The sequence below is a fragment of the Arachis hypogaea genome, chromosome 14 (assembly GCF_003086295.3).
Source record: "Arachis hypogaea cultivar Tifrunner chromosome 14, arahy.Tifrunner.gnm2.J5K5, whole genome shotgun sequence".
Taxonomy (NCBI): domain Eukaryota; kingdom Viridiplantae; phylum Streptophyta; class Magnoliopsida; order Fabales; family Fabaceae; genus Arachis; species Arachis hypogaea.
The window spans coordinates 133,146,558-133,163,942 of NC_092049.1; the positions used below are offsets into that span (position 1 = coordinate 133,146,558).

The window sequence follows — 17,385 nt, forward strand, 5'->3', positions numbered from 1 at the left end:
GTGGATCGACTGACAAAATCAGCTCACTTTCTTCCTATCCGAATAAGTTGCACAATAGAGGAATTGGCTCGAATGTATATCAAAGAGATTGTCAGGTTGCATGGTGTGCTTTCTACTATCATATCTGACAGAGATCCTCGTTTCACATCAAGGTTCTGGGGAGCTTTTCAGCGTGCATTTGGGACTTAGTTAAACTTGAGTACTGTGTATCACCCTCAGACAGATGGTCAGTCAGAAAGAACTATTCAGACCTTGGAGGATATGCTAAGGGCTTGTGTTTTGGACCAGCCGGTGAGTTGGGATCGGTATATGCCATTAGTAGAGTTTGCTTATAATAATAGCTATCATGCAAGCATCGAAATGGCTCCATATGAGGCTCTGTATGGCAGGAAATGTCAATCTCCGTTGTGTTGGTATGAAACTGGAGAAAGGAGTTTATTAGGGCTGAGATGATAGCTGAAACGACTGAGCAGATAAAGAAGATTCATAGTCGAATACTTATAGCCCAAAGCCGCCAGAAAAGTTATGCTGATCAGAAGCGAAAGCCTTTGGAGTTTGAAGAAGGAGAACATGTCTTTCTGAAAGTTACACCAACCACTGTTGTGGGAAGAGCTATTAAGACTAAGAAATTGAATCCCCGTTATATTGGACCGTTTGAGATTCTGAAGAGAATTGGACCAGTGGCTTATAGAATTTCCTTACCGCCATATCTTTCAAATTTGCACGATGTGTTCCATGTGTCACAGCTTCGGAAGTATACTCCTGACGCAAGTCATGTTCTGGAACAAGAACCAATCCAAGTAAGAGAAGATCTAACACTTCCAGTAATTCCAGTAAGAATTGATGATACTAATATTAAACGATTACGCGGAAAGGAAGTATCATTGGTAAAAGTAGCTTAGAGTCGAGCTGGTATTGAGGAACATACCTGGGAACTCGAATCAGATATGCGAAAAGACTATCCACATCTCTTTTCAGGTAACTAGATCTGAATTTTGAGGGCAAAATTCTTCATTAGGTGGGTAGGATGTAAACCCCGGTTAAATTAGTAGATAATTAGTCAATAAATTAGTTTTTAATAAAGAAGATTATAAATGTAAAAATTATATCAAATTAGGATAGAGATCGTCGAAACGAGAATTTTGACACTAATTTCGAAAAAAAAAACAGTCCAAAATTGGACCGAAAGGACCGAACCGGTTGAACCGGACCCGAATCGGGCTATCGGCCCAACCGGACCAGCCCTTTTAAGTGAACCCAACAATGCCTTCTCCCTCATTTGGTTGCAGCAGCGTGAAACGCTTCCAAGGAGGGGAGAAAGCTTTCGTAACCTTACGGTAAATTTCCGATCCCCGTAACTTCTCCGTCTGAGCTCCAATCGCCGCACCGTTTGCGGCCACGCGTTCACCGTGTCGAGCTCTACATCTCTATCGAAAAAATTTCACTGGTAATTTGTTTAATCACTCTCAACTCTCTTTTCCCCTAATTTTCCAATTTTTAATGGGAAGGTTGAATTTCTTTGATTTCTAATGTTTTAGGATCCAATTAGCGTGAGGAAAACGTTCACTCTTGCTTATGTGAAGCTTGGGTAAGGTGAGGATATGATAATTTTATTTTAATTTCATTGAATTTGAGCTTTGAGTATTAAATTGGATATATATGTGTTATGAATGTGTATTAGGTTGTGAATAAATAATTGGAGCTTGAAATTGTGAATACTGGAACTTGGAGGAAGCGGATTAGTTGAGATTTTGAGGGCTGTGTTCTTTTAGGAAAATTGTCTTGGAATAATACTTGGGAATCGGCTAAGATAAGGTTTAGATTTCTTGCATTTAATATATAATGTTCTATGAAAACTTAGGCTAGATGACCATAGGATAAGTTGGAATGTAGGTGTATGTTTAATGTTTAGTAATTTGTCGATGAATATATTTGGTTGAAGTTTATTGGATAATTAGTTATTAATTTTGGATGGTGAATGTTGTTATGTTAATTTGGAGAGAATTATGGTTGAATGTTATTGTTGATGAACATGGTTGGTTTGGTGCTTGTTGATTAACTAATGATTTGGTGAATTATTGATTTGAGGTATAACTATTGTGGAGGTTGTTGTGATAATGAGGTATTTTGTGTTAAAAGCCTAGGATTTGTGAACTATGATTCTTAGTTGAATTTTGGTTGTTGGATTTGAATATTGTATGAGTTTAATTGTTGATCTGAGGTAGATTTATTTTGGAGATTGTTATGATAATGAGGAAGGGTATGTTGAATTGAAAAGAATGCATGTTTGGACCCGAAAAGGGTGGCAAAGTCCGAGTTTTAGAGGAGATGCTACCGAAATTTTATAAAAAGATTTAGATTCAAAGGTTATATGGTTTGATTTTGAGTTATTAAGAAAATGAGCATGTTTTAAGTTTGATTCATTTAGAAAAGAATGAATTATGTTTTGAATTGGAACTATTGATAGACGGAAATGGAAGGTGTGATAATGATGGATAAGGATTGAATATGATTGACGTATAATGATGAATGAGATGCGATTGAGAATGATGTGGATGTTGATGAATTATAATTGAATTATTTATATGGCTTATGAATTTGAATAATCTGAGATACGAGATTCCCTGGATTAAGTGTTGTGGCTTGCCACCACGTGTACCATGTTGAAAACTCGATACTCTGTTGACCCTACGACGTAAGTGTGACTGGGCACTATATAAATTCCCGGGAATGTTACCCCCATTGAGAAATATTGATTATTTGAGAAAAAACTATGCATAGACTCTTGGGGATGCACGTCGGGGGACAGTCTAAGTACAATTCAGACTTGTCGGGTTGGCTGGATAACCGACAGATAAGCCTCATCAGCCATAGGACAGGCATGCATCATATGCATATTACTTGAATTACTTGCTAGTGCTTTAATTGGGTGTGCCTATATGTACTTGCCATGCTAAATGTATATTTGTTACCTGTAGTAATTGTAATCTTCTTGTACTTGCCTTTATCTGTCTATTTGTCTGTGGAAATGCGTGATGGAGTTGGAGGTATGGAGCAATGGAAGTATGGGACTTAGATTTAAGGTTAAGTTAAGTTAGGTTTAAATATTTTTAGAAAACCACCTTTTATGGCTTCTGTTTAATACTTTAAGCTCTATAATCTGAGTGTCGGCGTTCTAGGATTGCCTCTGGCATTCCCAGGACCTTATATATTATGTGTGTGGCACCTTTACCATACTGAGAACCTCTGGTTCTCATTTCATACTATGTTGTTTTTCAGATGTAGGTCGAGAGGCATCTCGTTAGGCGTCTGGACTCTTGAAGCGGAGTGGTTACAGGGTTATTTTGTTATGTTATGATGTATATATATGTACTTGGTTTTCTCTCCGCATAACTTGTTCTTTTGATCCTCCTAGAGGTTTATGGAGAGGCAGGATTGTGTATATGTACTTTTGGGTTTTGGATATGTATGTATATATATATATGTAAATATTCTCTGGCCAGTCTTGACTTCACAGGCTGAGTTAGGAGCTTGTTATTTTGTATCTTTGGCACTCTATTCCTACTTCTGTTGTCATATGTTCAATAGTTATGGTTTCCTTGGCACGCAAGTTAACTCGTTCCTTGAGCGTTGCGCTTTTATTTCGCGATTTTTGTTTCCTCTATTCTTCAAGGCTCCTATCATATTATAATTCTTCTGCTATTATATGTACTCATTTTATTTTAGAGATTGTAATACCACACCACCTCTATTTTACGACTTAAGCGTAAAGCTTAGTATGGTAGGGTGTTACACCTCCCCCGATCAGGCAATTTTTGATAGGATAGAAGCTCATTTGGATTCAAGTTATTACAAGAGCAAACTACTTTCTTCCACAATGGACACTCCTCCTTTGAGAACCACCACCACCACTTAAACAGAAGGGATGTGTTGCGAACCATAGCATCTCCAACTCTCAGCCTGCCCAATCTCTTAGGAGTCTGGACCACTTCCCACTTAACCATTGCCGTACCATTCCTCCCGTCCTCCTTACTCCGTAGAAATCTTATTTACAAGGAAATAAGTTTCTCTGCAACAGCTTTTGGCATCTTGTATAGGCTCAAATAATATTCCGGAAGGCTATTTAGCACAGATTTGATAAGCACCAACTTACCGGATTTATTTAGCGCATTGGCTTTCCAGAGGCTCAACTTTTCCTCCACTTTGTCTATTATTGACTTTCACGTCTTAACCAACCGTGGGTTCACACCTAATGAGATGCCCAAATATTTAACTAGAAGAGTGTCTTGCTTGCAACTTAACACACTATACATACGTTGTACCCATTGCTCATCACAGTTAATGGGAATCAAACTTGATTTATCAAAATTAATGCTTAAACCTGACATCAACTCAAAGCAACGAAGCAGCCTCTTATAATTCTTGATGGTCTCTTCCTCAGGAGGATAGAATAAAATAGTATCATCAGCAAACTGGAGGTGCAACAACTCAATATGATCTTTCCCAACCAACAACGGCGATATGCAACCGTTCCTAACAGCCTCCCCCAAGTATTCTATGTAGGACATCAACAACGAGAACAAACAAGAACGGAGACAAAGGATCACCTTGTCGCAGGCCCCTTTCCATCTTGAACGGCTTAGAAGGCAAGCCGTTTATCAAAACTGACATAGAGCACGAACTCACACATTCCATAATCTAACCCCTCTATCTTCATCTAAACCCCATCTTCTGCAACACTAGGTCTACAAAGCTCCACTTTACTCCGTCATAAGCCTTCTGGAAGTCTAACTTTATTATTGCTGCTTCCTTCTTCCTCAATTTGATCCACTAAACCGTTTTGTACGCGATAAGGGCCCCATCATGAATCTTCCAACCCTTGACAAATGCACTCTGCGTCTCGCCTACTAGTCCTGGCATAACTGCTTTTCATCCTCCTAACTAACATATTCACGATTACCTTATACACACACCCCACCATGCTAATCGGGCGCAAATCTTTGATTTCCTTAGCACCAGGAAACTTAGGGGCTAGTGCCACCCAAGTGACATTAGCATCTGTCAGCAACCTTGAAGATTGGAAGATACCCAGTACCGCTGCCATGAACTCAGAGCTAATATCATCCCAACACTTCTTTATGAAATTCATATTGTAACCGTCACTTCCTGGAGCCTTAGACGATTCACAATCCCACACTACCTCCCTAACCTCCTCAGGAGTTGGTAGCCTCTCTAGAGCCATAGCATCCTCATCATCGATCCTTTCCACCAGCCCGTCTCTGAACCCCACCATAGGAGACTTCTCTTGATGATATAACTCCTTGTAAAACTCTCTGATGGCAATTTTGATCTTAGCTTGATTCCTTATCAATCTTCTATTAATAATCAGAGCATCAATCCTATTATTCCTCCTTCTTGCAGAAGCTAAGTTATGAAAATATCTTGTGTTTTTATCCATGTGCCTCGCATGGATAGACCTCGACATCTGCTTCCAATGTAGTTCTTTCTTCACATACCACTTCTCGCAGCACGTAGCTAACGTCCTCCTTCTTGCTTCCAATGTTCCATCATATGTCCCATTATCCACCATGTCATCAATCTTCTTGATCTCTTCCTTAAACTTCATGATTTTCTTGTCCATGTGACCAAAGTTGTCTCTGTGCCATCTCCCCAATGGACCCGTCAAATCCTTCATCTTATCAGTGAATTGCATCTCTTCCAACCCTCTCCATTCCTTCTTGACCATACTTAGAAATCCTTCATGTGTAAACCATGAATCTAGGCTTCGGAACGGTCCCGGTCCATCCCTTATTCTCTTGTCTTCCACTATAATAGCGCAGTGATCTGACAAGCCCCATGGACCCCCCTTAAGCGAATATCCAGGAACGCCTCAAGCCATTCCAAGCTAACCAGAGCTCTGAAAATACGATTGCAAGACCGTCCTCTGAACCATGTAAACTTACGGTTAGTAATTGACAAGTCCACCAAACCCATGTCATTTGTCCAATTCTTGAAATCTTGCACTGACAAAGATAAACTAGCAGTACCTCTCCTTTCCTCCACCTGTGCAATCTCATTAAAGTCCCCCCAAAAAACAACAGGGTCCCTGACACAAGCCAGTCACATATAGCTCAACTCCTCCCATACAACAAGTTTCTCATCTCTAGCATGCGCACCATAAACCAAGAAGAAAGCACAGTAAATAGAATTCTCTGACAACACACCTTCAACACACAGCCATCTCTCACCTTTATAACAATTATTCATTTAAAAAAAACCCTCATCCCACATTAACAATAATCCTCCAGAAGCACCATCAGACTCCACATACTCCCACCCCACACAACCATTCCCCCAAATTTTCAAAGCATCAAACTTTGTTACTACCTATCTTTTGGTCTCTATCAGGCCTAGCATATTCAACCTTTGTTTTTTCTTAAGGTCTTTAACCATTCTCAACTTTCCATCACCCTTTAACCCCCTAACATTTCAAGAACTAATAATTATTTTAAAATATTATTACACACCTGATTGTGACTTTTAGGCTTGTTCCGTCTTGCTTTAGCCTTCTGCTTTGCCAATCTTCTTTTTTGAGCAATTTCTTCATTCTGTTCTTGGAGGATAGCCATTATGTCGTCTTCTTCATTGCATAGCATTGCTCCTGATTCATTTTATAAATCTCAATTCCAACAATTGCTCTTCCAGGCTTACACACTCGTCACCCCTGTTATCATCATCATTGCCCTGCCCTTCTTCCTCCATATGGTTTTTTGTGTCTCCATAGCCCTCTCCCGCATTTTTCCCCAGCAGGGTTCTGCCATCATATGAATTGAACCCAGGCCTTCGTTAACTTCACCTACATCAGTAATACCTCCGATTTGATAATAATCCCCAAAACTGTGTTCGTCGTCAACTCCTCCATTCGCATCTTCCTCTCGTTGAATCCCCTCAGGTAATAACATTGCCTTAACAACCTTCTTGTCCTTGTTAGCACCAACGTCCTCTTCACATGTTTGCTTCATTCCAGTAACAAGGAGGCCTTCAATTCCTTCAGAAAATTCATTATGTTCCATTACCCATTTCATATATCTTCCTGCCTCTGTTATGGATTCCTGTGCAAGCTCAAATTTTGTTCAATTGCCCCCTGTCACCACTAGTTTTGCCCTTCCTTCTATCTTCCTCACCGCACCAGCATTGTCCAGCTCCAGCGCCCCACCGGCAGGCCTTGGGACAGCTTCAACCTGGGACACCCTCCTCATTGACTTGCCTCCACCTCCTAGTGCACCACAGTCGCTTCCCTTGCAGCTGGCACAATCGCCCGCCACCGAGACAGACACCGCCACCCAGTCCACCCGACGTCGTGCCACATTGTCTGCAGTGTGAGCGGCTCGGATACCTTCATGCTCCTTAACATACCCTCTAGGTCCAGGAGTCCTCCCTACCAGCACTGGAGAAGTGCCAGACCCGATCCTTGCCACCAGATCCTTACCAACCCGACCTAGCTGGCCTTGAACCAGCCCAGAACAGCTAAGAACGCCTCCCTCCTGGCCATGCGGTACAGGACTTGGCCCCTGGCTTAAATCGCAATTGTTTTGAAAATCAACATTGTTGGCCCAATTGTTATCCCTTACCCCTTTATTATTTTTTATCCCTCTTACTAGCCCATTAAACTTACACCTATAATTTCACGGGATGGTGAGCTCAGAATCTGCTTCATAACTCTCTTCATATCCCCCAAAATCTGCTAAGCCTTCACCAACATTAATTGGTTGATGCGTTACCAAATTTGTTTGATTGAGCCTTAAATTATCATAACTCCGTTCGTTTAAAATTGATTCAGAATTTACCATTCTATCCTCATCTTCAACCTCCTTTCTTTTCTCCTCCGTAACCACTACCGCTGCCTGATCTCCGTAATCTATCAATTTTGTTAATATTGGCGACGTTATAGCTACATCATTGGAGACCCTTGTTCTTCCGTTATTCTGGTGAACGCCACCTTCGACTTCCTACGCCACATTTTTTGACCTACATTGCAAGCTATATACTTCCTGTCCCAAGTCTTTTATCAATACATCAAATCCACTGGTACCTAATGTGATATGGATCTATTCGTTGATCACATCCATAACACAAGTATCAATTAGAACACGTCCAATACTAAATGAGGTACACGATTCCATGACTTTATCACACGCAACCACCTTCCCCCATTGTCCTCCTATCATCTTGAACGTATCCATTGATCAAATATGTAACAGAACCCCAAAACACTCTAACCATACTCTTCGAGATTCACTTCTCTCCGAATCGTTTCACCTCCATACACTATGAAATATCTGAAGTAAGCTATTCATTTTGAACGTGTAGGTCTCTTCAGCATTCAACAGACTTTCAAAAGTTAACAGTGCTTTATATGCTCCCATTTTGCATATTGAGAGGATGAAAATGTCTAATCGTTTTTTAAATTTATGTAAATCTTAGAAAGGTGGAGTATTCAATATTCGTATCCACAAAAATTAATTTTGCGAAGATTTATTTGTGATTACTGAGAGTTTTAAACTTCGATAAATTTTTATCCACATTATTTATTTTTTTTAATTTAACCGTTTGAAAAGCTTTAAAAATTATTTTTTTGAACTTTTGAATTATAAAAAGTAGTAGTATAAATATCTGGTACAATTTTCAAAACCTAAAAAACTATTTTAAGTGATTAAGGACCCGTTTGAGAAGTTTTAAAAGTTATTTTTTTTAGTTTTTGACTTATGAAAAATAGTAGTATTAATGTCTAGTGCAATTTTCAAAACCAAATTATAGCTTTTTAAGAAACTATTTAAATACTCATAAAAAAAATAATTTCTCTCATAATAAAAAAATTTTTATCACATTTTTTTTAAATAAGCACTTTTAAAACTAAAAAGCCAAACACAAAATAACTAATTTATAAATTATTTTTAATATAAATATTTATTATTTTAGCTATTTTTTCAAAAAAAATAATTAATTAAACTGTTTATCTAAATGGAACCTTAATCGATCACACTAACTCCTAAACTTATAAAAATACGTAATTATATAATTTTGTTATACTGAAAAATATAATGTTAAAGACTTCAAATTGTATTTTTTAATTTTATTTAAAGACTATTATTCACTAAATTACTTACTTTTTTTAATTTTATTTGATTATTTATTTATTTTATTTTTTTTAATTATCACACTTTTAATTATTTAAAGACTGTTATTTTTATTTTTAATATTCAGTAAATAACTTATAACAGACGTTAAATCAGACTAATAAACCGTATTACATGTCTAACTTGGCCTATTTCCACCCTTCCCTTCAATATCACATTATTTTCATTTGACTTGTGTAACGCCTACAAATAATATATTACCTTTTGAATATACTAATTTTGTTTAGATAAATTTAGCGTAAATTTTCAATCTAGTTTTTATAATCAACACAAAAATAGCTTCACCCAAAAATAATAACCAAAATATTAACACATATATTAAACAATTTAATTAAACATATTAACCCTTTAGGCCTTTAGTAACCAACGAATAACTTTTATTTATTTATAAGTTTATAAACACAGTGATTCTCACTTTACCAACAAACTATAACTCCAATTATAGCTCCAATGACATAATTTCTTCATACTCATCTAAAAGTCGCAAATTAAAAACGACTTTATTTTTGTTACAAACACCAACTTTGTCGCAATATTGCAATATTGAAAAATGCTAGAGAGCCAACATAATTTATTATTTTTGACTAACAATTAACCGTCAATGTTTAAAAATATGGACTAAAAATGTTTTTTAATTACTATACTAAAGAAATTGGGTTGACAGCCAAAAGTGATCGCCAAAATAATAAATTTTGATAACTTTCTAGCATTTTTCACGGTATTTTTTTACTCTCAAAATTAAGCCTTTAAAAACACACCGATCCAGAGTCCTCATCGACTTGTTCTACGGGAACACTACCTGTACCATCTTCTGTATTATTGATTTCACCTGAAGATCCAACAATGGTTTCTTCAACACCATCACCATCATCATCATGGTCCGATATAGCTTTCCTCTTGTTCCTCCTCCTCCTCCTCAATTTCCTCAACAACTCAGAAATCTCACTTTCATCATGCTCTCTAGGAGGCTCTTCCCTTGGGAGTTCGCCGCCGCGGCCGAACAAATCCGGTGTGACTAGAAACAATAGTCTCCTATAGCAACATAGTAGGAACATGAGAAGAACAATGTAGACATAAATTGACACCCAAACATAAAAGGTCCATTTCCAATTCCGGACCACTTCTTTGGACCAAGGTAACCGTGACTTGATCATGATTTGAGCCTCATACAATTGTGGAAGTGATGAGGTTCCTGATCTTGGATGCATGGTTACTCTAATGGCCTTGGTTCTTCTATACTCTTCCTTGTGCCTCAAGATATCAACAATGATGCTCTGGGTTTCCTCGGACATTCCGAGTACTAGAGGCAAACCCATCATCAATGTCCGGGCTAGTCGAATCGGTGAGCTTCTGAACCGTAACATTGAAGGCCGGCTCGATTTTGCTATCACGTTTCCGTTCACCGTAAGGAGTTCGGCTGTCAACTGCACAAGAACAACAACAACTAGTGTAGCTAACTCTTCAGCAAATATACACGAGACTATAAATTTGTTAGGGTGACATATAATGTAAATTAGCATGGGTCTAGTTTTAGAAAACACTAATAAGCTAAAAACAACTTTTAGGTATAAAAATTATGATATTACGGTGAAAACTCAAGTGAAGTCAACTTCACGTGAAGTTGATATCTGAAAGCCGTTAGATGAAAATTTAGTCAAATCAGTCAAATCATCTAACAGCTCTCAGATATCAACTTCACGTGAAGTCAACTGCACCTGAGTTTCCACCTGATATTATACTTCTCTTATTCAAAATGTTTAAACGGATAAATTACATCACATCACATGGTATGAATTATGGAATACTTGAACAGAGAGCCATTGTTTTTGAAATGCCCATCACTGAGAAAGATGTTGTTAAATTATTAGCTTAAAAAAATTGAATTGATAATTAAAAATAATGACTAAAAAATAAATTTTAATGGTCTTTTAATATTTTTTTATACTTGAAAATGAATAAATGGTAGCTGCAAACTTCACCCAATTTTTTTTTGTGTCTACACAAACACATCTTTGTTATCTAACCAATCATTTATTTATTTATTTTTTTGGATTTATCATTTATTTATTCTATGTCGACATATATTATGAACAATCAATCCATTGATAGGTGATAGGTGACTGCTATGGTACTTTTGGTTTTGTTCACTTTTGCCTAATTTACCAAAAAAATAAAACAATTTAAACACCAAAATAAAAAAAAAATCATAGAATTGGCCCATTGATATTGGACCTGCACTTGTGATAGTGAACGGTGGTATGTTGACTCTGAGTCAACATCTATTTTTAATAGAAAAATAAAAAATTATATACTATTAATTTAAATGCAAAACAAACAAAAAAATTTAAAACATTTTTCAAATAAATAAGAATGAATGTTATATATGATAAAAAAAAAGTGTCAATTTTTTTTATATTATAAAAATAATATACAATACCCAAAAAAATTTGAGTGCAAACATGGTTTTCTAATATGAAAAGCTATATTCAAGAAACATTTCTCTTAAGATAATCCAAAAGCTAAAGTACATTTGAAGAAAGTGAAAACTTCTCGTGCAATTATCTATAAATATCTTTATGTAAAGTTAATAATCTAGATTATAATCTATGCCAAATTATCTACCAATTCTTAACTGACAAGAAACAAATGAGGTTTAATTTCAGGTGGAGATTAATATGCATATGTCTTCTCACTTAAAATTGTTCGTTAAGAACAGTAGGCTCATTTGACATATTTAACTAAATTATTATCTAACAGTTTTTAACTAATAATTTCACATTAAAATAACTGCGTGAGTTTTCACCTTAATTTCATCCTCCTTCCTTATTGACATGTGAACACAATGTTGAAACAAAATGGAATGCATACACTGGGATCCTAATTAAGTTATTACTATGTTAATATATGTTAAGAATGTCAATGAAAATTGAGAGAAAGTGCAGGAACCTGAAAGACACCAAGTTGTGTATTGAAATCAGATTCGGGCATGACAAGAAGCAAAGAAACATGAAACATATGACCAACAGGCACACTTATATGCTTATTCCTCTTTGTTCTTCCAACAAAACCACTCATTCCCCCAACAAACGAGAACACAGCAGAAGGGTTTTCTTCAGTGTAATCAAAATGCACATTCTCTCTAACCACCACCGGCTCCTCCACCCACAGCTTCACCAAACAAACCCCCAAAACCGTTGCCACGATCAGAACCAAGAACAGAACTATGCACAAGTATGCAGCACTCAGAAGCCCAAGCCCAAGTTTCTTGAAGAAGAGCCCCGTGATGGTGGTGGTGGTGGTGGTGGTGGTTGTGGTGGTTCCTCCTCCATGATGAGCTTGTTGATGAAGTTCTGATGATTCTACGGCGGTGTACTTGGTTTCCTGATGATAGAACTCTGAGGCGAAGGACAAGAGTGAGTAGAATGGAGAGAAGATACAGACTATGCAGTTATAGATTAAGTCTGCGTGGAAGTTTACTAGTTTTGATACAAAGTTGTATGGTTTTGGAAGAAGAAGAAAGGGTTTTTGGTTTTCCTCCATTGTTGAAGCGGTTAATTGTTTGAATAGAGAAAAAGAGAGAGTTGTGTGTGTTTGTTTTGTGAAATGAAAGGGAGAAGAGAAAGATATGATCATATGACAGATGCTGCACTCTTGCATGGTGTGGAAGCACACGTGTCTTCCAAGGTGATGTCGTGGCAATCTGCATGAGAAACAGAAACAAGCCACGTAACCTTAATATTCCCTTTCCAGAGACCACCTTGTTTGAGTCGGGAATGTTTACGTTGTTGTGATTGGTTAATTCATTCAATGAGTAAACTTTTCTCTCTCTTTCTTTCACTGTTAAAAGATTCAAATTTGAGACTTTATTTAATGAGAATCAAACATGTATTACTAAACTAATTGTATGACTAAACAAGTAGCTATACCAAAACTTCTTTCAAACTAGCGATTGTTTCATGTGAAACATAATGTCCAAGCTTTGGCGTTTTCCCTGGGTTATGGCTTGATTCAGAGTCTCAAGCTTTGGCTTTCATGGTAAAGCCATTGGTTTGGAAGCATATTAAGACATGATATTTTTCAAGCCTCTAAATAATAACAATAAAGAAAACCCCGCTAAAATGAGGGGGCAAAATTATCTGCTACATATCATCATCATCTTAGGACAAAATACTGATTCCAATCCAAGTCAATCTTTCCAGAATGCTGAGAGTACTTCTATATTTGGTCAAAGTGGACAAACACTTCAACCAACTTTCATTATCATGGGTGATTAATAACGTTACAATTTAGTGGAAACTAGGAAACTGCTGGGCCAAGAACACAAGCACAGAAAGCACTACATCAGGCCAAGGAGATGCCTATAAATATAGTCCTTACATTTGTTGAAAATATCTGTCAATTTAGACAAAGTGGTTAGATAGAAAAACTCAATGTATCTACACTACTACATTCAATTTTCCAATGTACCACTTTATCCAGATTGATGGATATTTTGAAATGGAGGCAGTGATCATGAACTTTGGGAATCAGACAGCCAGCTCCGTTCGAGAGATCAGAATCCCATCCGTGTCCGCATAAAGCCATTCCCCATCACTGATTCTTGTCCCAGCAATATTTATAGGAACATGCTTTTCTCCCATGCCTTTCTTGTTAGCTTTCATTGGATGGGAAGCTAGTGCTCTCACCCCGATATCGCAGCCATTGATCTCATCCACGTCTCTTATACATCCGTTCACAATGATACCTGCCCATCCGTTGTTTTGCGCTTGTACTACAGGGTTGCCACCCAATATTGCGCAGCGCAAGCTCCCGCCACCATCGACAACAAGCACTCTTCCATTGCCTTTCTCTTCAAGAAACTCCCGAACCAAAACATTGTCTTCAAACACCTTCAGGGTAACTATCGGTCCGGAAAAGACCTGTCGACGACCATAGATTTGGAAAACTGGCTGAAGGGCACGAAGCTCGCCACTCAAAATTAATTGTGGGTTTGCATCACATACTTCGGCTGTGGTGACCAAGGCCATTTACCCGAAGCACCTAGGCATAACAAACATTCGCACGGAAGATTTAGACTATGATAAGTTGATAACAGATGACCATAGACCAATGGTTTATAAAATGCCATTTAGCATGTTTAGAGGAGAAAGGAGGAGAGGAAAGGAGTTTTGAACGGATTTCCTTCCCTCCCTCCTCCTCTTTCCTTCTTTCCTTTAAAAATAGAACTCACAAACACACCCTTAATAGTGAAGACTATGACTTTATCATCCCACTCTCTTTAAGCATGTAGGACAAGTTGCATACAGAAACCTCAAAATCAGAAGTCTGTGGCATCTTATAATTAATATCATGAAATTCATTATAAAGTTCATGCAAAGATTACTATCAGGTGCAACAAAATATCAGAAATAAATCAACTAATAGCGGAAACATCACATTAAGACAACACTTGATGGCATAAGCTCTATAATGAAACTGAGAGTGTGTTGTGAAATTAAGCAACTTTAAATTACCTAACTCCCTAGCAAGAGTAAAATAGAACACAAAATCCATATTGCTTTATTTCCAAAAAGTATAGCTAGCTCTGCTGACTAAGGACTGCACTCCCCCTTCCCTAGGAATGCCTATTACAAGTCCAAGAATATGGTCTTTGCTACGGTATCAGAACCTATCCGATCCAATGTAGTTGGGTGTGTTAAGCCCACACATTCGCCTATGGCTAAGGAAATTCTCAAAGTACATACAAGCACTGCAATTAACATAGGAACGAGTAACTCACTCTAAAGAGGGAGAAAAAAAAGGTGTATATCAAAAGCTAGATTGGTATTAAGTATTAACCATGATAAGGATAAATTACAGTTATCTCCCTCGGATTAGACAATATTATACATGAAACCTTTTGATTTGTGATATTTACATTGATCACCCCTCTTTTACAAAGTCAATGTCACATTCTAGAAATGTCACATTCTAGTTGCGTGCCTGAGAGTTTCTTTTCTCCATGTATCTCCCTAAACGAGTAAAACACATAAACTACCACCAAAGAGCTTAAATTCATTTCCATTAAGGTTCTGAGTTGGAGGAAATTAGCGTAATTAGTAAGAATGTTTGGGAATTTAGCATTGGGATGAATGCGATCAGTTGAGAATAAATAAATCAAGATTGAGAAAAATGAAAATCAATCAAAATCAAATTACAAGCAGAGAGAGAGAGAGAGAGAGATAAATCAATCAACAAAAGATTGAAATATCTGTGAAGAGGAGGGATCCAGAGACTCACCGATTAGGGAATAGATCTGCGGCGGTTTGAGGAAAAGAGAAAGAGAGAAGAGTGAGAGTGTACGGAAGTGAGGATGGGATTGTTGGTGATAGAGAAATAGAGTTCTCTCTCAGATTCTTCAACACCGCCCACCTTTACCTTCTCTGCTAAATCACTGTCTAATATTTAAGAACACATTATTGAGTAGTCTCATCTCATGGTGTATTAATGTTAGGCGAAGATTAGCGTGCAGTTAGTTAAGTATTATTAGACCATGATTTAGTTAAATTTATTAAATTATTTAATAATTTTTAAATATTAACTTGATATCCGTACTATTATGCTGGAAAAACATTATATACAATGTGTATTTTTTATAAATTTGACAAAAAAAATTTAATTTTTCCAATTTTTTTTAATTCTATAAATATTATTATTTATATGCTAAAAACATACATATATTTATATAAAAGTACAGTTGTTATTAAATTATGTATTTATGGATTGAAAAAACCAATTTTTATTTATTTATACTCTTAACTAATGTTTTTTATGCCAAATTCTTAGATTATATATTATATTTTTCAAGTATTTATTGAGCAGTGGAGATCATCATAATCATAGAAAAAAATATTATATTAAGAAAGGATATTTTTCCTAACGTATTATTCCTTCAAGCACCCAAATTAAAGTTAAATATGATCTCAAACAAATCAAATTTACATGACAATAAATAGTTATTAGTGACAGTAAAATATCACTGTCACAAGTCACCACAAGATATTATAAAACATTAAAACAAATGAAGAGTGGACAATAGCGTGAGTTGTTGATTGATTTGGGATTATATCTAACACAAACCTGTACAGGTGTGAACAAACTCCAAGTCATTGATACTTTAATTGTGTGAACAAAGACATTTCATATGTTTAAGATTGCTAATCACCACGGGCAAAGGAAAAAGCTCGCTGACTAATTAAATAATTAGAATTTGTTTAAAGTGGGGCTTATCTGAATTAATTTAGTGGCTTAGGCGTCTGCTATTTGATTAAAATAATAATAATAGAAAAGGGTCACTAGACAAGTGCTTTTCTTAATTTCAGCAGACTGCTAGGGTGGGTGTCACTGCAACACAACTACTACTCATAACAAAAACATATGCTAAGCTGTAAAATGAAGATTATAATCTGCATCTGCACACGTGATCACGCGGCTCCTTGATTCACTGTCCCACAAAGAAAGAATCTCTCTAATCATGCTTTATTCAAATAACAATCTTTTAACATCAAAAGATATAGGTCTCTAATCATGCTTTCCGGAAAAAAGTAAAAATAAAAAATTCTCTAGTCGGCTACAATGATAGCCTTAAAGGTAAGAATTGCTCAATCTTATAAAAACCTTTATCTTTAAGCAATATGAAATTATTGCTAGAACTCTTCGGAGTTATTTATTTTATAATTCGATTCTTATTTTTCTTTCATTTAATTCCTATTCTTCAAAACTCTCAACTTTAGTTGAAAACATATACCTTTTCTTTGTTTATTATTTTACATAGTATAGCTTTTTTTTTTTTTAATCAAAGGTATTAGATATTTTATTGCTCAAAAGACCATTACATCAGAAAAGGCATTCCCAAAAGAAAAGAATAGAACTCATAAGAAGCTAAAAGAAGAAGAAATATAGTATAGTTCTTACCTTAATCCATAAGACCTAGAGTATAGTTAAAAAACTCATGAATCATGTACAACAATATTTGCAAATCACCCAAGACCAAAAACGAGAAAAAATCAAATCCACGTTAATACAGTATATTATAGTGAATATTTAAAAAAAAAAAAAAAGTTGTTTTGATTAGAGAGAGCAGTTTTTAACCAAAAAGCTTCATAAAATGTCAAGAGAACAACTACCATGGCTTCTCACAGAGCACACT

General features: G+C 36.4%; 2 protein-coding genes and 1 long non-coding RNA gene across 3 annotated transcripts in view; 1 reads left to right on the forward strand and 2 right to left on the reverse strand.

Moving 5' to 3' along the window:
• The first annotated feature begins 3,083 nt into the window (after positions 1-3,083).
• Positions 3,084-17,385, forward strand: part of LOC140178418 (uncharacterized) — a 31,228-nt gene continuing 16,926 nt past the window's right edge. The window contains exon 1 of the long non-coding RNA XR_011871640.1: positions 3,084-3,217. This is a non-coding gene — a long non-coding RNA (uncharacterized lncRNA). The remainder of the gene's footprint in view (positions 3,218-17,385) is intronic.
• Positions 9,553-12,824, reverse strand: LOC112744259 (seipin-1). Its single transcript, XM_025793826.3, has 2 exons — positions 12,144-12,824; positions 9,553-10,621 (listed from the first exon to the last, which is right to left on the reverse strand). Exons 1-2 carry the CDS (start codon positions 12,735-12,737, stop codon positions 9,944-9,946), a joined length of 1,272 nt encoding a protein of 423 aa, XP_025649611.1. The 5' UTR covers positions 12,738-12,824; the 3' UTR covers positions 9,553-9,943.
• On the reverse strand, positions 13,271-17,291 carry LOC112744260 (putative 4-hydroxy-4-methyl-2-oxoglutarate aldolase 2). Its single transcript, XM_025793827.2, has 2 exons — positions 15,477-17,291; positions 13,271-14,237 (listed from the first exon to the last, which is right to left on the reverse strand). The coding sequence occupies exon 2, from the start codon at positions 14,222-14,224 to the stop codon at positions 13,724-13,726; it is 501 nt and encodes a 166-aa protein (XP_025649612.1). The 5' UTR covers positions 14,225-14,237; positions 15,477-17,291; the 3' UTR covers positions 13,271-13,723.

What these genes read in the sequence shown, in the direction of transcription:
- LOC112744259 (XM_025793826.3), bottom strand. Translation starts at nt 12,737, where the DNA reads ATGGAGGAAAACCAAAAACCCTTTCTTCTTCTTCCAAAACCATACAAC. An exon ending in CACAACTTGGTGTCTTTCAG is followed by an intron (nt 10,622 to 12,143) that starts GTTCCTGCACTT and finishes GTTCTTGTGCAG; the next exon opens with TTGACAGCCGAACTCCTTAC.
- LOC112744260 (XM_025793827.2), bottom strand. Translation starts at nt 14,224, where the DNA reads ATGGCCTTGGTCACCACAGCCGAAGTATGTGATGCAAACCCACAATTA.